The 24844-nt window shown below is 41.7% G+C and overlaps 4 protein-coding genes across 4 annotated transcripts; 1 reads left to right on the top strand and 3 right to left on the bottom strand.

Moving 5' to 3' along the window:
- Positions 1–7751: 7751 nt before the first annotated feature.
- mmp21 (matrix metallopeptidase 21) lies at positions 7752–11951 on the bottom strand. Its single transcript, XM_029528139.1, has 7 exons — positions 11799–11951; positions 10796–11699; positions 10323–10462; positions 10096–10237; positions 9705–9962; positions 9455–9627; positions 7752–8647 (listed from the first exon to the last, which is right to left on the bottom strand). The coding sequence occupies exons 1-7, from the start codon at positions 11949–11951 to the stop codon at positions 8342–8344; spliced, it is 2076 nt and encodes a 691-aa protein (XP_029383999.1). The 3' UTR covers positions 7752–8341.
- Positions 11952–12354: 403 nt separating this feature from the next.
- Positions 12355–15028, bottom strand: uros (uroporphyrinogen III synthase). The gene is made up of 9 exons (XM_029527814.1): positions 14446–15028; positions 14267–14350; positions 14088–14178; positions 13817–13891; positions 13378–13452; positions 13206–13289; positions 12978–13063; positions 12802–12900; positions 12355–12705 (listed from the first exon to the last, which is right to left on the bottom strand). Exons 1-9 carry the CDS (start codon positions 14506–14508, stop codon positions 12583–12585), a joined length of 780 nt encoding a protein of 259 aa, XP_029383674.1. The 5' UTR covers positions 14509–15028; the 3' UTR covers positions 12355–12582.
- A 342-nt stretch (positions 15029–15370) lies between these two features.
- Positions 15371–18394, top strand: bccip (BRCA2 and CDKN1A interacting protein). The gene is made up of 7 exons (XM_029527795.1): positions 15371–15532; positions 15826–15900; positions 16037–16117; positions 16196–16282; positions 16384–16571; positions 17234–17402; positions 17647–18394. Exons 1-7 carry the CDS (start codon positions 15392–15394, stop codon positions 17815–17817), a joined length of 912 nt encoding a protein of 303 aa, XP_029383655.1. The 5' UTR covers positions 15371–15391; the 3' UTR covers positions 17818–18394.
- A 605-nt stretch (positions 18395–18999) lies between these two features.
- Positions 19000–23803, bottom strand: dhx32a (DEAH (Asp-Glu-Ala-His) box polypeptide 32a). The gene is made up of 11 exons (XM_029528113.1): positions 23543–23803; positions 22665–22858; positions 22181–22553; positions 21846–22085; positions 21671–21764; positions 21334–21483; positions 20623–20814; positions 20295–20435; positions 19677–19867; positions 19395–19585; positions 19000–19198 (listed from the first exon to the last, which is right to left on the bottom strand). The coding sequence occupies exons 1-11, from the start codon at positions 23801–23803 to the stop codon at positions 19000–19002; spliced, it is 2226 nt and encodes a 741-aa protein (XP_029383973.1).
- Positions 23804–24844: the final 1041 nt, after the last annotated feature.

Below are 24844 nucleotides of genomic sequence, written 5' to 3'. Positions count from 1 at the left end.
TGCATGAACACTAAGGAGGAGAGAGCTGCTCCTTTAAAGAAGTAATTCTCTCATGGCTTCCACACACTTTCTGGAGCATAGGTTGGAATAGATACCACATCCTTCAAGGTGAAAAGCATGCAATATTTATTTTACCGATACACTATTTGGTATATTAAAAAATGTTACCAACACCAGCCAGAGGTTGTAACATAATATAATCTCTCTGACGCTGACATATGAAAAACATTCCTAAGCTGGCATTCATGAATAATGGCAGCTGTTTGGAGAGGAACAACTCTGAGATCTATTTTCAAATAGGTTTCAGCTGCGCCGCTGCAAAACAACTATCCTGCTGTTTGTGCTGAACGGAAATGCATTTTTCATGATCACGGGACACTGTAATATGTATGTTTAGGGGAAAAAAACATATACCACAGATACAAAGGAGGAAAAAAAGAGTGAATTTGTGCACTTTTAGATTCATAATTAGACCGCACACATAATAAAAATGGATGCTTTTCATTGCAGTCCGATTTGCTTGCACATCACAAGATGGAAGCCTGTCGCGTGATATTTCTATTACAGAGCAAAGGTTTCAAAATTTCCCTCGGAATAGAAACTTGAGTTTAGGCTGGCAGTCATTCTTTGTGTCCACTGTGAGGGTGAAAGAGGGGCCTATTCTCTGTGTGGGCTGGGGGCCTTTTTAAGGGTGGAAAGCAATGGGGAGAGCTCCTGCAGGCAGTTCAGAGACAGCTGAAGACGCAGAGGGGACAACATACCAGCGATTTCCACGCCACTATCAGACATGAAGCTATTGTTGCCGCTGCTGCTGTTATTTTTGTGGCTTTTGCCTTTAGTTTTAATCGGCTACATGAAGGCTGTGCACACCAATTTAACTCAGAGAACATGGCGGCATCGCTAAGAAGCAGAGATGACCAGACAGGTTGCAAAAAAGGCTTTTCCACTGCAGACAATTTGACTGGTCACAGTAAGAAAAGCACAGGTGTTACTAATAACATTAACAATGGTTCTCTTCTATTCAAGCATCCCAGTAAGACATGACAGTGTGACAGTGAGCCAGCATGAACAATACCAAGACTCTGGCAGGGAAGCAGCGAAATGGAATTTAGCCATCATTCATTTTCCTATGCGCAATTGGGCCTACTGTGACATGTCAGAATTTCTTTGGCAGAAAACTGCCTACAAGCCAAGAGTTTAGCCCAATGAGACTTCCAAATGAAATGACAAACTACGATGGTTGTTCTTTATCTGGAACAACAGACATAAATGTTTCCTGATCGTACACATACTCTGCTCCACATTTACAGTGGCATCCAAAACCGTTATGAATCACAGCTGGAAAAATGAATCTCTGTTAGACTGTGTCACAGCTGTGCTTTGGTATTACACAACTTGGGCAGGGTTAGGGAATCTCATGGTTTCGATTAGAAAAGCATCTCAATTTGCATTAAATCTAAATTTAAAGATTCAAATGTCTACATTTGTCAGATTTTTTTCATTTGTTGCAGCCACTGGTGGGCTTTCGTCACTCGGCTGTGTTGAGAAATAACATTTTTGGACATTTGCAATTATCAGTGTAAACCACATCATGTAGACCGCTTTAGTAAGAGTGGCAAGTTAACAGTTGTTTATGCTAATACTGCGTAGTGGTTGCAAAACTTACAAATAGCTCAGTTTAATCTTTAATAGTTTGGTTTTGTTTCACCCTGTAAGCAAAGTCCACATGCTCCCAGAGCTCTGCACTTGGTGAGCAAAATGTTGTTATGGGACCACAAAATAACACCTAAGGTATAATAAAATATAATGAGCTGGGTGGGGGAGGGGTTGGGGGTGTGGCAACTAAAGCATTGCTGCAGGTACAGAGGAACATATGATAGAAAAGCTCATGTTAGTATGCAGCATAGATAAATTAATCTCAGAAGCCAATCAAAAGGCCAAAGCAGAGGTTTTATCTACGTATTTGTATTCTGAACGTACACAATAACGTATTATTGGTCTTATGCTAAGGAGCAAAATATTAATTCTTGGATTTTTCTGCAGGTGAAACAACTAAAAGACGTGTAACATTTGAAAACGTCCTCCAGCTCAATTTTAGGGTAGATGTAAAACCTGGACAAACTTGTGCACAGACTGGCATGTAACACAAAATGTGACACCCTTCCCCCCAGCTAAGTAGAGGACTGTTCAAACCCAACCAACCCCCCCCCCCCCTTTCCTGTACACTCAACCCCATCTGTTCCTCTGGTCGAAAAGGGAAGAGAGAAAGATGGTGGGGGGGGGGTGGGTTGCTGAGGTGAGGATAAAATCAGGGTTGGCTCTGGAGACAGCGGTAGGCGATGATGGTGGTAGGCGAGAGGAGGAGGCGGAGGAGCGGCGGGAAGGAGGGTGGAGGGAAGACAAACCACAGCACTCGGCCACTTGACAAATTCCTTGTTGGGTGCTCCTGAATGTAAAAGCTATCTCATAAGCAGGTGCGCGTCTGCAGCACAGAGCAGAATTAAATTCAGACATAAGCAATTTTGCTGACAAGTGGCAACAACAGCCAGATTTTGGCCCATAATGTTGTGACTTAAAAAAAGAACATATGAGAGACAATGAAAGCAAATAAAATGAGTCTATTACAGCTGCTGAACAAATGAATCAAAGAGCTTGTAGTGACAATGCAAGTGCATGACTGCTCTTACACTAATTAAAAGGCTGGTTCGCCCAAATTACCAAACAAAAACTGATTTTCTCACTTACTGGAAGTGTTATTCAGCCTCGCAAAGAGTTCGAATTTGATTTGGCATAATAAGTTCTGAAATATCTGAAATTTCTGGATCCACTGCAACAACAGAGGTAAGCTGAATTTCATTTGCTGTCCAACAGCAGCGAGGCTTGGAATGGAAAAAGCGCTCCTTACTCTGGCTAATCCACAATGTAACTCTGTCAACACTTTTCAGAGAAACTCCTCTCTGGACAAAAAACAGTCCCGATGAAACAGTCTGCACAGATAGATTATTAAGCGAATAAATCAGAAAACATGTTATTTGGATGATTTCACTCTTAAAAATGCAAGTTTGAGGATAGAGTGAATGGAGGATGTTTTTTTTTTTTATCTGCCCGCCGTCCCACAGCCAGGCTTCTTTTTGTTGTTGTTTTCTCCTCTTTGACAAAGTCTGCCATGGCACGTATGCTTCCTGTCACTTTCCCAGCCTCAAAATGGAGGTGGCGGGCCGGCCAATCACTTCTGTGTGGCCATGCGTGGGACAGCCCCCGCCTCCTCCCTGTGACCTGCAGCTGCCACTCAGACTGACATCACAGAAAGAAGCTTGTTTTGTCTCTAAAACTCCTCCTTAGTCAAAGGTCAAGGTTCAGCCTGCAGCGGGCAGGATAGATTCCTTTGCCACATATGGAGGCAAATTAGTAGGCCGGTTGCATTTATTGGGCGGATCACTTGTGGTATGACAAACATATCTTCTTCCACACCCACACTATTTGTTTATCAGGTATTTAGTCAATACCTAAATGCTGCATTATGCATGAGGCTGCACAATGCTTAATTACACTTGCATGATTTGGATTCCTCATTTAAATTAGTCTGTTTGATGAATGGACTATTCTCTGGAGAAGATATATAATTACTGTACTATTTCCATTTTGGCATAGAGGCTGCTGCTTACATGTGTAACTGAGGAGGGATATAAAGTCAAAGATACTTGTTCTGTTTAAAAAAAAAAAAAACTGCGTTTACCGCAGACTTACACAGTTTTCTGTCACACAAAGAGAGTTTCTTCTTCACGGTCTAATGGCTGCATGAAAGCTTGGGTTTGTGGATTCTAAATCCTATTTACCTCTCTCAACATTAAAGATCCTTAGTGAGTGGTTCTGTGCTTGAAACTATTTGATGATAAAGCTTTTGAAATATAGATTTGAATGTGAAATTGAGAGGCATCAGTCTGTGGAGTTTTTTTCTCTTTTAATCCTGACTTCTTTATCTGGGGGGGGACGCAGGAAAGAAGGAAGAGAGGGGGACTCATGTGGGGGAACATCTGTGTGTGTGATTCTTTTGAGGGAGCACATTTACAAAGGAAGGTGTATTTTTGAGTGTGATTGCAGCTGTGCGTATTCCTGTGTGTCTCTTGCTTAGTGAGGTGAGAGACTGCTTGATTTTTATTGAACCACTGTAAACAAGCCCTGTTAACGATGCCACTCAGAGTTAATGTGCAAAACAACTTTCAACTCCACATCCGCTTTTCAAGAAAAGTCTGAATTCCATGCTTATTACTGCGGAATAAATGCTGATCCTTACTTTATCTCAGGGCGACTGCGGCAGTGGCTATAAATTCTCTTTCAAGACACAGAGGAACACAGTGAAACACAGCACGGAGTGTGTATACCCGGGTAACTGCATTTCCATAACCGTGTGTCGTCAAGAAGAGACACACAAAACATTTCAGCATTTCCACAGCAGGTCTCTGACAACGGGCGGGGGGGGGGGGACACAACAGTACGTGGAAAGAGTTCACCTTCCTTATTCTGCTTCTGACACACAGACACTCAGACCGAACTGAAAACCCCAATACACTTCAGCTGCTTTGATAAGCAGAAGTCCAAACTGAAAAGTTCTCGTTCAGAAATGTTCAAAACACAAAACAAAAAAAAAAAATCATCTCCTATTTAATATATCAGCTTACTGAAAATGTTGATATATTAGAAACTACACGTGTGCTCAAGTACATAACTCTCACATGCCGAAGCTCACATGTTGAATGTGATGTCAATAGAAGCTGACAGTTGTGGGTCCATACAGCAGTTAGTTGAACCTACAGTGTGTTGAGATTGCCCCCTACTGGTCCATTTTCTCTCAACCATGAAAGATGAATTTATCCACTTGAGGGCACAATATTATGCTCCCAGATTTACATTTTAATACCACAATTATACAAGACTTTACAGTAGGCGTAAATGCTAATCTATAACCTGTCAAATGTGAAGTGTTATTTGATGGTGATAAAGTGCAGATGTGTGTAAAACATAGATAAGCAAGTTCTTGGAATGGCTGACATGGAGGTAGGAGGACGGTGAACTGTAATATTATATTTAGTTGTTAATTTTTATGATTTACTGGATGTCTTCTTTGGTCTGAGTTTGACAGGGATCATCTCAAGTTGCATTATGGGACGTGCAGGTTACAATCATTTTGGAACTTGCCTTTTATTAAGGGGGAAAAGTAAATATATTTCAATCTTCAAATCTGTCTTCAGCAAATCTCTTACCTTTATTCAAGTGTAACACAAAATTAGTAGATTGCTGCTTTAATTGATAAACTGCCAGTCAGACTATTTGGCATTTCACTAGTTTAAAAACATGTTAAATCCTTTTAGTGACAAGACGGCAGATAAATAAATGGATTTCAGTTGCTGGGTCATGATGAGTGATGGACGAGGAAATATCAAAGTACGCCGCAGGAGAGGTGAATGGGAAACAGGAAACTGTTCCATCCTTGTGAATCCTCTCCATGGTAACTGATCAATACTCTTGAAATAATGGAATTTTTTTTTCTCCCTGCGAAGATACCTCTTCACTTTCTCTATTTCTAGGATTTTCACAGTTAGGTGTGAACATTGCAACATCTCCAAAGGATGAACCGCACGATAAATTAAAAAGTGTTCAACATCTTTCCCTCAATTTCTATCACACAGGTATTACAGGAAGTCTTTTTTGTATAATGAACAGACTGAAAGTGACATTGGCCTTGAGCATCGAAACCAGCGATGGAACGAGGGGGGTGTCTTTGAAAGGCTACTGTTCAGTCAATAATCTTGAAGATTTAAATGCAGCACGTCTTCTTCATGCAGCAGTTTGTTGAACTCATCCCATGGCACACACAAAGACACACGTCTCACAATATGACACTTATTTGAAGTGATACTAGAAATTATTTATTCCTAATTTTGACACTGATTTGAGACAGAAATGAGGCAACAGCACTGCAAGTTATCTCCACACCTTGGCAGAGTTTGGGGGATTTTTATTTATTTATTTATTTATTTATTTATTTATTTATTTATTTATTTATTTAATGATACGAATGTGCTGCAGGAGTTTTGTCCCATTCTCTTGTTTCTGAAGTGCCTCCCATGTGGATTCTTGTGCCATGACACAGGTTTTTTTTTTTTTTTTATCTCTCTGGGGCTGCTGCAGCTCGGGCTCTATCAGCATGACTGATCTCATTTATCCTAGTCGCATCCAAAGAGGCCCACGGTGTAGGGAGGGGAGCTTCAATAGCACCACTGTGCAAAAGCAGAAGCCAAGATCATCGAGCTGTGCAGAATAGCAGTCGGGGACTTGCACGTGTGAATAATGGTTTGTGTTTAGGATTTCTCTGTATGGGCAACTCCGGGGTGCCAGAGATGTATGGGGCCTCATACTGGATAAACAAACGGATCACAAGTCTCCACTGTACTGCTTGTGTTCTGGATAAGTCTATCAGCAATTCAACCACACTGCAATGCACTAAGGCAACAGGCACATGGCATATCACAAACAAATGGGACTTTACTCTGGATAACAAAAAATGGATGTGTTGTGTGAGAAGATCAATGCAAATGTAACAATCTTATCTTTTCTTAGCGGGAGATTTGCTGAACTGTGAAGTTAAAAATGATGCACACACCTACTTGTTCACTCAGATTCTTGAAAATGATGAAGGATCACAGAATATTACCTCAAGACAACATGCACGCCTTCAACAGAGAGAGAATAAGCAGCACACTGTATGCTGTTAATGCCCTCGTTGAGACAGAAGCTCATTCTGTTAATGTGTGGGCAAACTCATCATCTCATGACATGCATCTCTGTAACTCCACTTACCATGACATTTTGTTGCCTTGCTTGTAATTGATTTCTTCTTCAATTTATTAATATAGCCTATGGAGCGCCTGGAGCACAACGCTAGTTATCTGGAGCCCACCAGGAGCTTAATCTTTTAAGATGAGTTGCATTAATAAGAGTGTTCAAGTAACATATTGATTACAGAATCAATGCGTGCTTCTTTGCACCATGCTCAAATAATTACGCTAAAATGGAGCAGCATTAAGCAATGACACGAGTCCCCCTTTTCAATCACTTTGCTCCAATCTAAATTTCAATCTGCTCCTTCGTGATTGATCGTGTGTAAATCCTTAACCCACCTTTCATAACAAGAAGGAATTAACAAAAATGAATCGCTATATTTCTGTTTCTCGAACACTTCTAGGCTTTTATTGATACAGCTCATGTTGTTTTTTTTTCCCCAAATGAAGCCAGAACTTGTTGCACTACATAGGATGAATCATAACAGAACACTGAAGGCGGTTTTCGTATCACGGTTTCCAGGTCACTTGATATTCTTCCTTGCCTGCAGGCAGCGGATGAATCTGAATTTCTTCAGGTAATTCAAAGGGAGGTGGTAGTTTCATACATACATAGATCAGAGGAGGTGTGCATTCAAAGAGTCAAGCCACCGCAAGGCCATGGAAAATAGTATCACTACACATCCATCAAGCAGCAAGTGGACCCGGCAATTATTTTTTATCCTCCCCAGCAATGAATTTGTTGGGAGGGATAAAAATGATTAAATATTAATCCAAAGGAATCTGGATGCATATTGTTACTGAAGACGATCACACACAATGATGCAGCATTATGTTATCAAAAAGCCACATACTTTCTATCCAGGTTTATTCAGAAACCACTTTGGTCTTCTGAATACATTTCCATTTTTATACATGCAAATAATACAAATAAAAATGGATACTTTTATGTGTGTTTCTTCAAAAGATATTGGCCCAACGTGCCTAATATGAAAAGTCACTGCACAGTTCACAATATGCACATTGTGAGCTTCGACAGAATTTCATTAGTTTCTATATGATCATCCCCCTTTTCTTTGTAAATGTGCCATTTGAAAGCAGTTTCTTCTCACTGCACTGAAGCACATCTCTGTTTGTAAGGTTGGTTGGTGTGAGTTACAGTTTACATATCTATAAGTGAAACTGTGCCTGCAGAAAGACTAAGCACACTATAAATAAATCGCTTCTCACAAATGTTCTAAATATCTTAATCATAAACAGTCCCTTAGGATTGAGTTCATGCTAGATTGTATTTGTCATCTCTAAGTGAGCAGCAGCTATTAGATATATTAATAACATACCTCTGTGAAAATAAGCCAACAAACTAGTCCTTTTTTGTTTTTGTTGTTTAGACTGATCAGTCAGGATGACACAGATATCTACACACACGACTGGTATACTTACATCAGGTAAAATCAGTAGACCACGCTGGTATGGTTTATTACATCTCTGCTCTGACGCCCTCAGTGGGTTAGTTTGAGCGTGGTAGGATGAACGTTGCAGATGTCGAACCAGTGCTGATCCACCTCCTTGTGTGGCAGCAAGCCATTATGTGGCAGAAAGAGCCAGCGCCAGCGATCACGGCTGCCCACCACCTGCCAAAAGCGTGTGCCCTTGAGTAGAAAGATGGCGTTGTGGGTGTAGGAGAAGTAGGCAGCATCAATGTTGCCATCTGGATGATCTCCGTTCACCACGGGAGGGAAAACATCTCTGATGTTTTTGGGGAAGCCTTTTGCCAAGCTGTTGGCTTCGATGTCGAACGCGTACACCTGTTTGAACACATAATTGTTTTCCCTCTTATATAGTAATCAATTAAATTACAGCAGGCAAACAAATCACAGAGGAAGTGTGGTACTTTGGTTTGCATGATTACATTCCTTTATAAGGTGGTGAAACAATAAATTAGCTTGGGCTTTAGTCTCTTCAGGACCCACCCTTGTGTATCTCCTTGTTGTATAAACCAGAATTGTTGGATTACAAATCACACAAACAAACAGCGGTAGTGACGACATGGAGCCTAAACCAGGGAGGGATTAAAATTATTTGCCCCAGGGCAAAAATCGGCTGCTGGCCTCCTGCTGAGACCCCCACCAGCATACATACATAATGCCTTCTGTGCATGACGTGTGCCTCCTCGTTCCTTTTAACCAGAGTACAGAGCTCACTGGAAACATCACGCCAGCATCATTTTAAGCCCAGAAACCAACCAGTGGTCCCGTGGTATAATAATAGGCTCCAGCTATTCTATCTGAAAGTTCGTTTGTGCTGGTTTAACGAACCACAACTTGTAAAAATTATTAGATTTATTTAGAGTTTGACAGAAAATAATGGACCAAGCTCCAGTTCATATTTTGTGACTATTGTTAATCAAATTGACACACACACACACACACACACAGTTCTGCGGGGGTTTTGTAATGCCTCAGCATCTCTGAGAGGCAGTTTCTTTGCCATGATTTATCCCTGGCTGTCAATCCCAAAACCCACTGTTGCTTGTAATTTAACTAATCTAACCACCTCTATGTGCTCCTTTTGTGCCTCCCCATTAAACGTGTGTCAAAGGGTGCCATTCTTACAAGTGTGTTTTTGAAGAAGTAGATGTGGGAGTCTCTCCTGTCATAAAAGGCCGTGTCGATAGGACTGGAAACTCCTGGGAAAGCTTCAGAGATTAACCTTGGATAGTGGTGACCTTCTGGGTCCTGTGTGAAAACCACGTCGTTCTTGCTGTCATACCTCCAGAACTGAGTACCTGTTCAGAAAACAGCCCCTTTTCAATAACTCCTTAAAGTGTGATATCTGTACACATGTAGCGTGCCATATGAATACCTTTAAAGAAGTAAACAGCATCTCTTTTTCTGGACCACACATGCACATGTGCGTCCACTCCATCCACAGGAATTCCTCGCCAGCCAATCTGCAGTGGAACTGGATCACCGTATCGTGTCCGGTTATTTCTGTTCTCATACAGCCAATACCAGCCGTCTCTCATGAAATATGTGTTAAAGCGGATGACCGTCTCCCCATAGGGTGTCTTCTCCTTTCTGATCCAATCAAAGACCGTGTTGAACTGGCCCTTACAAGCCCCTGGAGAAAGAAACAAATCAGTTTTGAGTCTGTTAAGTTTGTTGAGCGAACTGGGCCTTTTTTTTTTTTTTTTTTTGTAGCTTTCAAGACCTGTAAGTGAAAGTTTCCACAAGATGGTGCTGTAACCACATACCATAGAGGCGCTGTATGGCCTTTCTGTCCATCCAGTCCATCTCAAAGCCAGACTCATGTGGCAGGTAGTTGGGCTGCATTATAGATCCAGGTCTATATATGTGGGGGAGACCTAAGACGTGGCCAATCTCATGAACTGCCACCTGTAACAGACGGAAAATTCAAGTGTTGTCAGAACCACTCAGGTTCAACTTCTTAGTACTGATCCCTATCCTGTTCTTTGCTTACTTTGAGAAGGCTGATCCCACTTCCAGCATTAGGTCCAGTGAAATGTTCATCATCGTCAAAGTGTATATCTCCCAGGAACCAGGCGTGGGCAAACTCTTGACCAGTGCCGTCAAACCTCTGATTGCATCCAAGATGCCTTCCTGTGGGAGACACAGAATTTTAATTGACTCATTGTCGTCTGTTTGAAGAAAATATCTTCCAAGATCTACAATAAAAACATACAAAGCTTCACTGGACAAAATCAACAGATCTTTGCTCTATGAAAGACACATTAATGATATTCAAACTGTTCTTTATAAGAGCAGCGTGATTCTTTTTATCATTTAATTGAAGCCCAAAAACAATGTGTATATGAAATGTGTATTTTTTTTGTAAATATTTGAGTTGGCAATCCATGAGTGCAACAAAAGGTTAAATCATAACAGAAAACATTTGTAAACATGGTGAATTTCTATGTATTTGCTGAGACTCACCTGTACCAAAGCCCAGCTTGATATCAACATCCTCCAGCGGGGAACGTGTGTCTTCCACAAACTCCAGCGGAGACACTTCACTCCACATCCTGAAGGCCAGCTTCAAGATGTACCTCTGCTCTTCAATAGTCAGCTGGCTGCTGTAGCCTTCACCTATAAGCCTCCATTTCAGCTCTTTCTTAGAAAAGGCCATGTAGCCATTCTCACCCAAGTCTCTCTTGGGCCTGCTTTTTGACAGTAGAGCAGCAAGGTGACGTTTCCTGCGTTGCACTTCCTCACTCTGATGTACTTTTATGCTGATATTTACTTTTTGACTGTCCATGATGATAGTCTCTGAGCTGTTTAGAGGAGTGCTATCAAATAAATTGAATTCTCCTGTGTAATTCACGCTGGTGTCATTGGAATCGCCAGTGAGGAGACTTTCTGTGTCATTAAAACTCAATGTGTTTTTTTCAGAGGAGTTGCGAACACCAAAAGAAGTACTAATCGTATTGTTTTCTGCGTTGTTACTGTCAGTCTCATTAAAAGTGTCAGCCAAACTGTTTTCGACGTCTAAAGCACTGCTGTTCTCAGGTGCTACAGAGGTGAGCAGGCCAGTCTCCTTATCAGGGACCCCACACCTTGGTTTGTTCATTGCCACCTTGGTGGCCTCATCCAACACACCTGTGACAGGCAGTCCAGATACCTTCTGAAACTCCTTAAGTGCCGAAAGAAATGCTTGGCTCTCACTTGGTCTTCCCGTGGCATCTGGGGCAGTATCTCTTGAATGAGGCACTGAGGTCCCCTCTTGAATTGTGGTTTGAAAATCATCTAGTAAGTCTTCACTGAAACTGGTGTAAGAAACTTCAAACTGTATCTCCTCCCAGTTCACCGGCTCCATGAATCCATACCTAGAGAGAAATAACTATAAGAAGAAATGGGTTAAATCACTTTTTTGTCCTATAGCACATCATGAAATGTATTTTCTAAAGGTTGTTAGAAACAGGAAGACCTGAACAATTACCTCAGCAGTGTATTTGTCTGTTATGACCGCAGCTTGTCGGGAGGTCAGGCTTTGCATATCTGAATGATCCCGATTGTGGAAAAGTTTCTCTGCATCAGCTGAGCCAATGTTCGTCCAAAAAAGAAAAATGATCAGCTGGATAAAAGTCAGCATCGTGCTGTTGGTTTACTCCTGAGTTATGTACACGAGTGAGATGATGATGAGTGAGAAGCCACTTTTTTTATAGGTGAACGGTGAGCTTCACCACACCCATCTAAAGGTGCGACCCCTTGCAGATATCCCACTTTTCTTACCCTGATGTGAAAAGGAAACCTGTCTTTACCGTCTTTTAACTGCTCACTTTGACTGGATTGTCTGGGTGTGTGATACACGCTCCACTGGTCTGAAACGGAGGAGTGTTGTTGACCTGTAAAACGCAGTGGAAACCTTTGCTTTCATGTGGACAATAACAGTAGTTTAGGTCAGCCGTGACCTCTTCAAACACCTGCTTTCAATAGGACAGTGTGTGTTGTGTTTGAGTGTTTTACAATGAATCACCATTGTCAAGCCTTCCAGATCATCTCGCTTATCCAAAGTTTATTTTCAAAAATAAATACCAATTTTCTCGAGTAAGCTTAACACAATATAATTACATTTCCTAATTTTTGTGGTTTCTATGGCGCAAGATTTGTCAGCTTTTGTTCAGTGCAAAAATAAGAAGGGCAAGTAAAGCATTCAGATTATAGCACATTTAAATAAAAATGTAAACAGAGAGAAGATAAAATAGATTTAGAGTGCTGGGCGGTTACTGTAGAACTTTTGCGATCGCTGCTGCCAGGTGCTCAGCTGTTGGCTTTCCTGCAGCACAGCTGACACAGAGGCCTTCTGCTGCCATTGCATCCTGTGTAGTAGGTCCTATGGCTGCAAACTGGAAACAGAGAAGGTTAAGTCACACTTCTAGACAAACTGAACATCTATTCTTCTTCTTTTTTTTTTTTTTTAAATATATATATGTATGCTATACCTTTATTTGAGTCAGGTGTTCTCCTGACAGCCTTCGCACAACTTCTAAGCAAAACTTCACTCCTGAAGGACTGAAGAAAGCTATGCTGGCTGGAGTGCCCTGTTGATGCACATATGAGTAAGTATTTTTCTACAGAAAGTTGTCTCTAATGTGCCGTTGGATTGAAGGGGGTTGACCTGCTCTGTGAAATAGTTCTTTAGATTTTTTTCCAGATCTGGATGTTCAGATGTTTGATAGACAGTCAGCGTCTCGAGGGGCACTCCTGGAAACAAAGAAACAGATCCCCACAGTGATAAAGGTAGTTCAATTACTATTTCATAATTAGTATAAACCCAGTGGGACACACCACTTTGACTTATCACCTTGAGTTTTAATCGTGAAACACAGCGGGGGGAAATGCTTACCATTTTCTCTTAAAGCCGTGGGCAAGACTTCCCTTTTGATTGAGCCACAGGGGAAAAAAAGCGGTGGAATATTTGTGTCCTCTCCTATGAGGAGAATTAAGTTAAAGGTCATATTAATTATCTGAACAGTCACATTTTCAATTAAAGTGAACTGTAAAGAGTCATGTCGTACGTTCAATAATAACACGTGATAGGACTTCTGCTGTCCCTGTGTCTTCACCCAAAGGGTTCAGACCCAGATTTTGTACTGTGAAAAACAAAAAGGAAAGGATCAGTTAGATATGTAATGGTGTTATCATGTCACAGTAGAGTGGTTATAGGGAATACAAACAAATTATATTAGACAAAGAGAACCAATCCCTGATGTTTACTATGAACAACAAAGTTTAAACATGAATGTGCTGCACCTGCGTCACAGCAAACTGTCACTTGTGCACAACCTATTTACGAAGGAGTGAGCGTGGTTGCATCACTTGACACATCCCTGTGAGCACCAGGTGCCTGCCACACTCTGCATGTAGCGTTGACATAGCAGGTTTACAAGAAGAATTAGGAAAAACTAATAAAATTAAAAAAAAAAAAAAGTATTTTCAGATGTGACACTAACTCACCTAGTGCAGCAGTTGTTTTCCCAACCACATAAATAGACTTGGCATTCCATTTGTCTTTCACAGAGCTGTTCCACTCTGGATCAATAATTACAAAAAGGATTAATTTAATCAAATAGAGTGGCGTCGTTTCAAATTTTAGTAAGCAGTCCAAAACCGTAATAAACAGAACCTCTCATTTAATCAAACACATGCTTTCAGGGCATTCTGATCCTTAAAACAAAATTATGTACAGGGTTTAAAAGAAAGAGAGAGTTTCTCTGTATCCTCTCACCTTCCCTTCTCTCTTCTAAGCACTTCCTCACAGCCTCCACTGCTCTCGGACTGGTAAATATCAAACCTCCATGTTTTTCTGGCTGGAAAAGCTGAAATTTAAAGACACAAATAATAGAGAATGAAATATGAGAAGCAGAAAGAAATGGGGGAAAAAATTATAATGTAAATAGAATTTACCTTATCTGACAAGGTGTTCAATGAGACAAACTTAAAAGACAGCACGGGAATCAGGGTAGCTTTATGACCATAAGACGCCAGCTCCTGGGGATTTATGAGAATAGACACATAACATCCAGTGACAGCATTACAATCTGATACCGCAGGATGTGAACTAAATTTGATGTCATTGTCTCTACCTTGATGTAAGGATCAGGTCCAGAGTCTCCGTCTCTTGGCTCTTTGAGCAGCAATACGTGCATCTTGATATTGACCTTAAAATGTGGGCTCAGCAAAATAAACGAGGGGCAAATCAAATAACACAACTCGGGTTTGCAGCCACGGAGTCGTTCGCTAAACTGGAAAAGCTACCGGGGACTGTGGGTGTGAGAGCTACACCCTAAAAACTGCCACATGCAGACTGCTGATAGCAATAATGTTGAGTCACGACATCTAGGGGGTAAATAAGACACCGAAATGTCCCCTTTTTAGCAGCAGAAAGTCGTCGGATCTAGCTAAAACGTGGTTTATGTCTTCTTCCGTGTTATTGTTTACATCAGTAAGTCACGTTGAGAGTCACGTAAATAACCGTCCGGTTAGGAGCGTCCGTCAGCTCCACCCAACGATAATAAACGGTTAATCTATCTTTTTTATCCCGTAATAAACTGATATACACTATATTAGATAGTAAAAATAAACATTAATACATAAATCTTTGTACCTTGAGCTTCTCAAACAACTGAACACATCACGACTTCGCCGACGGTCCTAAAAAGGGGACATAAGAAAACCTGGTATTTAAGTAACTTTCTAAAAAAACTCTGTATCAAAAGAAATTTTATTTGTGCATTTATTATAATTAGACGTTGATAATGCGTGACACGCCTACATCTTTGTGGCCAAAGCGTAAAGGTTTAAGTATAATTGAAATATTCGTGACCCCCCTTTTCTACAATGGTTTGTTCCGTTTTACCACTTGGTGACAAGACGCCATTGTGGCGCCAACGACAGGGGCGGCAAACAGAAAGCAGTGTGCACGAGGAACCAAAATGGCGGCACCACTGTAACAGTTTCCGGGCGCTCTGTAGCGGAACTTTAACGTTGGCCCCGCCCACTCAGCTGAAACGCGTGTTGCCCGTTTGCAGCATGGCTTCGTCGGCTAAGAGGCGAGCGGTAGGTTTGGGAGAAAATCCGGAGGAGAGTGAAAACAGCTCCGATGAAAATCCAGAAGAGGGTGACGATTCCGGGGAGGAGGACAGCGAAGCGTCGGAGGAAGAGATCAACGAGGTGAAGGAATAAAATAACCGATGTTTGGCCTTGCTAGCCGGCTAATTAGCAAGTTGGGCCAGCTGTCGACACGAGCAGCAGTCACTGCTCGGCACGGTTGAAATTATAAACATGTGAAATCAACAGTGATAATGTAACGAAGTGTATCTTGCAATAACATAACTCTCCAAAAGCAACTCTGCAGTGCCGGTCCAAAACATGCCGTATGGTTGATATACACAATCCTTCCATTGTGTATATCAGGGACTTGTTAACTGTCCTCTGCTTTGTTTTGGTTTTGTTTTTTTAAATAGGAGGTCATTGTGGACTTTGAAGCCCACACCATTTTAGACAGAGACTTCAATGGCATCAAGAAACTGCTGCAACAGGTTTGGTTTGCAATAACTAAACCTACTATTAACCTCTGTCTGCAAGATTTTATGCATTTCACTGCTGACTGATTACATGAAAAATAATGAGGTTGATATGTGAAGCATGGCGTCACTGAGTTCCCCTCTGTTACAGCTTTTCTTGAAGGCCCATGTAAATACATCAGAGATGACAGACATCATCATTCAACAGAATCACGTCGGAAGTGTCATCAGGGTGAGTTGCTCATCCTGGATTTACAGGCGACATTTCTGCAGATTGAGTCCTAATCTCTGCACCTGTACTTTGTTCCAGCAAGCTGAAGTGCCAGAGGACAGTGATGACGAAGACCCAGATGAAGTGTTCGGCTTCATTACTATGCTCAACCTATCAGAGAGAAAGGTAAAAAAAAAAACACAGGCACACACTTCGGGAGATTGAATGGCTCTCATGGTCTGTGACCGTTTATTTCAAGTTGACTGTGTGTGTGATGCTGCTGGCAGGGTGTTCAGTGTGTGGAGGAGGTGAAGGAGATGCTTGTGGACCAGTGTGAGAAGAACTCCACCCAAAGTGTGACAGAGCAGCTGGAGCACATCCTCAGTGACACCAGCAAGCCAGTGGGGCTGCTGCTGAGTGAGCGCTTCATTAACGTACCTCCACAGATTGCCCTTCCACTGCACAAACAGCTCCAGTGAGTTCCACTGAGAATCATCTTGAAAACAATTCAAGCCACCTTGAAAGTTTTTCGAATGTAAATAAAGTATCCGTAGAAAGAATGAGCATAGCTTACAGGATGTGAAATATACATTGTCCTGTAACTGTCTCATACACTATATATTTTGCATCTTTGACGATAATTTGTACTCGTTTGCACTCTGTTATAGCTGAATGTCTTTAGAATGCACGTAGAGCCTTCTCAACCAAATGAATTCTAATTTATGCATGGAACTTGCATTCAGTGGACATTTTTAACTGTGGTGATGCTATCCAAACTTAATTTTCTTTTTTTCATTTTGGTAATAGGACAGCGGTCAGCGTGGCATTTTAAAATAGAGACAATGCCACGTAGAGGCAAAACAGTTCACACATTTAATCATGTTATTGCATCCTTGATATGTCACTGTGGGTGAACCTTTTGCATTGCGGAAATTAAATTGTTTTGACCTCTTTGTACGAACTGAGATTTATAGTCAAAGCTCTTTTGTTAAAATAGACACTTGACCTTCGGTGCTTTGATTAAAAAAAAAAAAAACTTTAGAGTGGTTGATTCTGATAGTTAAAACAGTGCTTTTCAGTCCTTTTGCACCAAGGGGGAGTGTGCTATCAATTAAATTGTGTTATTTTGTCCTCCAGAGAAGAAATAGCCGAAGCACAGAGGACAAATAAGCCCAGTGGGAAGTGTCACTATTGTCTGATGATCAGCAAGACCTGCAAAGAGGCAAACAAGAGCATCCCACTCAGAGGAGGCGCTCCCAAAGAGGAATACACGTTTGTCAATGCAGAAGAGGAATTCTTCTATGAGGTAAAGTCAATTAAATATAAACAGCCTGCGACTAATATGCAAGGATTACTTACATACTGTGTTTGGAAGATACATGTAGGCCTTTAAATGCAAATTAACCTAAAGATCTTTTACGTTTGCTCTTCTACAAGTCTCAAACGTATTTACCCTCTTATACATTTTTAATATATCCATACCTCAAAGAAAAAAACTTCACGTATAAATATACTTTGAGTTTTAAGCTCTGTCTGCATCCTCCTTACAGCAAGCCATCATGAAGTTCCACTACTCAGTCCAAGAGGAGGCAGACTCCTGTTTGAGCGGAAGGTGGTCGTTCGACGACGTACCCATGAAGCCTTTCAGGACAGTGATGCTGATACCTGCTGACAGAATGCCTGCCATCATGGACAAACTCAAAGAATATCTAACTGTGTGAACCTCCCCAATAAACAGACACTTGTGTACACTCTGGGGACCTTCAAGGTCATGGAAATGGTTCACTACTCTCTTAAGAGCCTGTAAAAGAAATGTTTTGGTACTACCAGCTACAGTAATGTGAACCCGACAGACGGTTTTTATCATTTAAGATTTTTTTTTTTATAAATCCATATAAGAAATGATGCAGAAAGAAGTCATCCCATACCCTGCTGATACTGAAGTATTCAACTATTATAATGTACAAATCTTTTTATACAAAGGCTTTAGTTTATAAACTATGATAATCAAAGATGACAAACATAAGTGGTAATGACAATTGATATGGGTGAGTTGAGGCTAGTTTCAACAGACGGAGGAGGAAGGGATATGTCACCTATCATTAAGTTGAATTACCTCAGTCCATTTCTTTAAAGGGAGAGTGGTTCCACACTTCATGACAACCTACAGTTGACTTTTTGCCAATTTTATCCGTTTGACTGCATTAAGTCCCATTTTCTTTTTCCTACAAATGGTTTTTTGATGAAGCGTTTCTGTAGCTCTTCTTCACACACAGATTAATAAATGTTATATCTGCATGGCTTGACAATCATTTGCTTTCTTAACCTGGAAACACATCAACTCATCCATAGTTTTCAGTCTGAAAAATTCAACTCCACCCGCCAAAATAGGACAGCCTTGCATAAAGAACAAGGGAAGGGAGGCAGCTGATAAATGACTTATCGGCAGCTTGTACGTGCATCAAAGTACAAGACCATTTCTGAGTTTTCTCAATTTGTAACAGAGTTGTGACAGGGCTGTTTCTCTCGAAAGCACAAGAACAGACATCTGCAGAACCTCTGCTGCTCATTAACGTCAAAATCTAAGCAGCTGTCGGGATAACTGGTGATTCCAGATGGGCTGCGTTGGTGGAGTAAAAAAAAAAAAAAACAAAACAAACTTGTATGGTTAGAATCAAAAAGTTACACATTTTAGACAGCAGCTGATAAAGGTCTCCATGATTTGTTTACTACAAAATTTCAACTCAGTTCTGTATCTGATGGAGTGCATTAGATAACCAAAACAGCTTTTGAAAAATGAAATCGAAATTACAGTTTGGACTGATTATAAATAATTTACAAGCATTCATGCATTTGGCTGTTAAACGTAACAGAGCCCAGATTTTCACATTTATGACTTAAGATCATTGGATCACACATCTGTCGTAGGTTTGTGGCATCACTACACAGCCGCCACTGCTATCACTGCCAGCCACTGCTGCTTTTTGTTTCTCATCTTTAAATTTTCCAGATCCGTTTGAGCCCAACATATCTTGTAGTATGTCTTTGCTTTCACTAGAGGGCAGATTGTAGAAGTAGTACAGCGGTGCCATTTGAATGAACCTGAAAATGATAAATTGAATTACTTCACTTAAAAGACTTTAACGATTAAATAGAAAAGCACCAATTGCTCAGTTCAGTAACAAGAATAGTCAAACTGTCTCGACGGTGTGGTCCACAAACACCAAAGCCATAAGAACTCAGATCTAATCTGCTTATTCTGCATAAGGTGCTGGTTTTATAAAAGGGATTGACTTACACTTGAGGGGATATTTCGGACACTGTTCTCATGCAGTTGTTCTCTGACAGAGTGTACTCGTGGAAAACAACCCACTCTGGCAGTCCAAGCTTCTGTGACTGAGCCCCGTAGCTGGAGAGAGGGTGGATATGCGTCATGTGCTTGTGTGTCAAAATGAAGTAGTTTCCTGATCCGTCCACATCTCGAGCGATCTGCAAAAAAGGGGAAATGCATTATAAACATGAAGACAGAAGAAATCAGCGGAGGCAGATCCAGCAACACTGACATTTAGTTTCCATGCACCTGCATAAAGAACCCAGCAAGTAGAGCTCTTTTAATGTTGAGGGTGTTCGTCTTGGTTCCAAAGGACGGGTCGGAGATGGGCAGCTCTATTCTGTTCAAAGTGTCGGTCAGCTCTGATCTAATGGCCTCAGCTGTCTTCAGTGCAGAATGATCTAAGAAATAGTCCTGGCACCACTTTTCAACACTGAAATCTGAGGGAAAAAGAATGATGTCAGTCAAACCACATTCAAACCAATATTCAGCTGGGATGAGGTCAATAACGATCTAGTAGAATTAAACCACTTTCACTAAAAATGATTTTTTTTAATGAAAGTGCAGCCCTTTACTGTATACATGTTGGACATACGATCTCTTCTGGCAGAAAACTTTTTATTTTTAAACCCCTCCCTTATTTGCTCTTATGTTACTGTGGTTCATCTATTGTTGATTCTTTTCAAAGTGAAAGTGCTTCAGTGTAACCTTTGACCTCGGTAAATAAATGCCTTTGTAGGATGATACCAGGCTCTATGTTGTGCTCTGCATTAGCAAAGCAATAACAGATTTGGTATCAGAACTGTACGGATGACTCGGGGCCTGCGCGTGATGTTACATTACAGCATGCTTAAGTCCGGTTCTCACATTGTTCTCTCTGGTTTTGTTTGAAGGCATTGTAGATATTTATTAGGGTGAAGTGGTCTCCTTCCGGGTGCTGAAACTTTCTGTGACAATGAATGGCCTCATGGGTCATGCCGGCAGGTGGCTTCAGGAAGCAGCTTGGCGCTAAAAAGACCCAAAAAAAACAAAACAACGAGGTCAGTATCACAAGCCAAGCCACTCTAGGCCATCTGGTCCAGTGTCTGAAAGAAAATGCAACTCTGAACATCTGCAGATGGTGAATCTGTGACCAAACAAAAGATTTTCTCTCAATAGAAAAATCTTTCTTTCTAAACTCAAAGCGCATACGTACCCGACAGCATCGCTGCGATCGTCAGCATCTCATTCACACAGTCAAACTCGCAGGACGCTAGCAGAGCTTTGGCCATCTGAGGCTCCAGAGGTATTTCAGACATAATGATGCCGATCTCAGACAAGTTGCCATCATCATCCAAAGCGGCAAGGTAGTCCAGCTCCTCTAAAGCTTGCATGAGGCCTTCTGGATCTGGCAAAATGAAAACCAATCATTTAAAATTCCACATTTATTCCGTCACTAATATAATTTATCTATAACATATACCGTTTCCCTCAGAAAGCTTATGTAATATAATGCTGTGGCCACATTAGGACATGATTTTATGCCAAATTCTACAAGAACTTAGAAATATTACAGTATGTTTGGCTCTTGCTTTCACTTCATTGTACTTGCATGGCACTGCCTTAATGAGACGTGTTGTGTAATCATTAATGAGCTGGCCTCTTTTAGCCTGTTCTGTTCATGGTGGAGTCAGTCAGAGCTCAGACAATGGTTAGCAGCAGGGCCTTGTCAGCTCAGCTAAATCATGGCTGACTGGACCTAAACAGCTACACAGAGCAAATTTGTCTGCACTTCCTTCAGCCAAAAACTCTCCTCTGGAAACAGAAAAGCTGTGGGAACCAGTGAGCCCAACATAAAAAATTCCTTGCAGTCATGAATCATGTTCCGCTAGTAATTTGTCCAATGTTCTCTGGGAGGATAATTCACCTGGTCTGTCGATGAAATCACATTGTCCGAGTCCAGCTATCTCCATCCTTTTCAACAAAAGGACCGTTGGTGTAATGTTGGACTCCAGAATCTGCGGGGAGTTCTCTGCCAGAAGCTGGTTCTGCACCGGATACAGGCAGAAACATTTACCTGGGAAAGAAATCGAACATGACCTGGTCAGACTAAAAACATTTTGGTATGAAATGAAACTAATTCTGACTTCTTCTGTCAGCACAGTCTTGGGCAAGACTCCACAATGTTTTCTAGGTATTTTCTAATATCTAGGTTGATATTAACATTAACAACTAATATCCAGCTAGCATACTATGAGACATACCTGAAGGCCCAGACAGCTGCTTGCGTAAATCTGCTTGATATTGACTTATGGGTTGGAGTATCTCTGAGTTTGCTCTTACTCTTGGATTGTACACCTACAATAGAAGACAAAAAATATTAATTAATTAATACCTGCTGAATATTCATTTAGGCAGGCGGGATTTACAATTTCGTACCATTTTTTTCTGGACTCCCGTGTCGATGACAAAGTTGACGGACTCTGCTGCCCACCACATATCCTCCCCCTGTTGAGTCGAGAGGAAAACTCTCCTGGACATCTTGGAGCCCGATTGCTTTGTCAGGAAAGGCAGTAGCCCTCCTTGGCCAGCATGGAGGACCACAGGCACCATCTCACCCAAGTCCCCTCCCAACCTGGTGCCCTCTCTCTGCAGGATGCTTTGGGCGCAGAGGACCTCCTGTAGAAGCAATTGCAAGTAAAAGTAGGGGAGCGGATTTGTTAAATCACCTTCACCTCTGGGATTCACGAATAATAAACCAAAATACAACCTACCTCAGCTGAGGCAAAAAACACAACAATGTCTCCATCCTCTTTGGTTCGATGGATCTCCAGCACCAGTCTCAGTGCAGAGTAGAAGTAGTCTTTGTTAGCGCTGTTGCTGTGAACAACTTCAGCCGGACACGAGGTCTCTACACTGATGAGAGGGATGCTGCCATAGTGGCCCAGCAGCTTATCAGTCATGGAGGAGACGGTGAGAACCACCACCCTGAGCTCAGGCCTCTGCAGCAGGATGTCCTTCAGGAGACCCAGAAGTATGTCTGTGCTGACTGTCCTCTCATGGGCCTGGTCAATGATAATGGCCCCATAGTGCTCGAGGAAAGGGTCTGACATCATCTCTCTCAGCAGCATATCATCAGTGCAATATCTGAGTAACAGAAGCAGAGGCGAAGAAAAAATTAAGAGTGACAGAGACGGTTTGTCGATGATATTAAAGTGTCATTCAAGCGTGCTGCTGCTGGCAGAGCTCTAAACAAACCTCAGAACAGTGTCAGCAGAGCAGCAAGTCTCCAGAGGGATGATGTAACCCACTTCATGTCCTATGTTGACATCCATTTCATCAGCCACACGCAAGGCCAGATTCACAACCTGCTGCTTGTTGGTCTGTGTGCACACAACCATGCCGTGCTGGTACCGGGCCGACAGGCAGAACTCTGCGCACCACTGAGGGATCTGAAACAGCCAATAAACACCTAATGTTCATCTTCCACACTTGACGGCGAGTCTCAACAGAGTACAAACTCCTCATAAACCAGAACATCTTTTATTCACGTCAGCTTGTGGTTTCAGTGGAGGGCCTCCTTCCAGGACTGTGGAAACAGCTTTTGTTTAAGCACACGGCAAAACAAACACTGACAGGAGATATCCAATGGCATTATCGCTCATAATGCAAAATTGCTTTGGCAGCATGTGGCGGCTCCAGCGGATCAGGGCTTAGCTGCAGGAGGTCCCCTAACACCCCTGCTGGAGCCTCTGTGGCTGACTGTCTGGCAGGCAGGCAGGCAGGCAGACTGGACTTGGACAGCAACACAGTGGTGCAACAGCATCTGCTGAGCTGGGAAGCCTGTTCACCCTGTCCACACACACACACACACATCATACTAACCCTATAAAGTTGGGTTTTTTTTAAATCACAGGTAATAAAGAAAAAAAAAAATTAAAAGGGTGGCCATCAAATAAATCAAATTAAGATTGGACTTTGAAAGTGACATGAGCTGGATTATGCTTGTATAATTGGAAGTTTAGGGAGCAAATATTTACACTTAGAGAGGTTGATTAGAAGTATTTCTCTCTGGTGCTCCTAAATTTTGTTCATTATTATTATTATTATTATTATTACTGACCATACAATCTTACCTGAGTACTCCTCCCAGTCTTTGCTGTCCCGCACACAACAACCAGCTGGTTGTTCGCCAGAGCATCCTCAAACTCTCTCCTGACTTTCCACACCGACAGACTCTTCCTCTCTTTAAGCAGTTTGTAGTAACGCGAGGAAAAGGGCAAACCATCGAACTGATTTAACTCCAGGCCATCTCCAAAGCCCGGCCCGTCTTCTCTAGGAAACTCATCACTTCCGAGGTAGATGTCTGGCTCGGGTGGATTATTTCCCTCCGACATGACACATGTAAAATGCGTTAATCTGGATAAACGCGCACGAATCCACTCCAACTACTGACCCATCCAGATTACACAGGATGATTAAAAAAACAAAATAAAAAACAAACAGGCTACGAGCATCGATGTCTCTGTTCGGCTCCCTAATTGGTAAAACTATTTGCATTAAGCTGTTCAGTTTGCAGTTGTCCGCTGTGAGGTTGGCAGACTCGGTGCGCACCGGTGCGTAATTTCCCCCCCCTCAGCGTGGCCTAACACGTGTTTTCATTTGCTCCGGGCTTCACATTCACCACTGAGCCCGCTGTAATCTGCTGGATGTTATCATCCAAATGGTCACGGCTGAAGTCGTGAGGACGCTCAGACCGCGCACACTTCAACGCCAAACTCCCAGAAACACCGCAGATTTTTACAGAAGGACGCGGTTTTAGTAATTCCTCAGTCAATGCAGGTTAACATGAACAGCAGCCAGCAGAATGCAATAAATAGCATATGGAAGCTAATTTTTTTAAAGAACCCCAAACCCCAATTAATGAGATGATGTCATCATTTAAAAAGTATGTTTGTTTTCTCAATTATTCTCCATTGAGAAAAAAAGAAAAAAAATGGCTTCATTTAATTCATTCAGCAAGAAAAGTTTACCTTCTAAAGTAAGTTTTTTTTATTAGACTCACCAATTCACTTTTAGCAGGCTGCTGACTCTCCGCCAGGGTGGGCTGTTTAGTCATTATTCAGTCCACTTCCACATCTTTTATACCTCAGCTCACCATTTGTCTTTCCAGTTAACGATTTCAGTAGCAATGAAGAACAGTCCACATCTATAGCACTAAACACATTTTGGCTTTGGCATCCTCCTTTTTTTTTTGATAAATAAATAAAAACTGGCCTGTAATTGGAGCTGTGTTGGCTGAGGCTGATTTCAGGAGCCTCTTTTCTGTGACAGTGTGTGTTCTTCTTATTGCATGGAGCTCCTTCAATTTCTCACTGGCATTAGTGAGATTTATTTATTTATTTATTGTTCTAATTTTGTTGAACATCCCAAGAACA

The sequence above is a fragment of the Echeneis naucrates genome, chromosome 19 (assembly GCF_900963305.1).
Source record: "Echeneis naucrates chromosome 19, fEcheNa1.1, whole genome shotgun sequence".
Taxonomy (NCBI): Eukaryota; Metazoa; Chordata; class Actinopteri; order Carangiformes; family Echeneidae; genus Echeneis; species Echeneis naucrates.
Note: the sequence above shows the minus strand (reverse complement) of the source record. Positions and strands in the feature narration are given on the sequence as shown.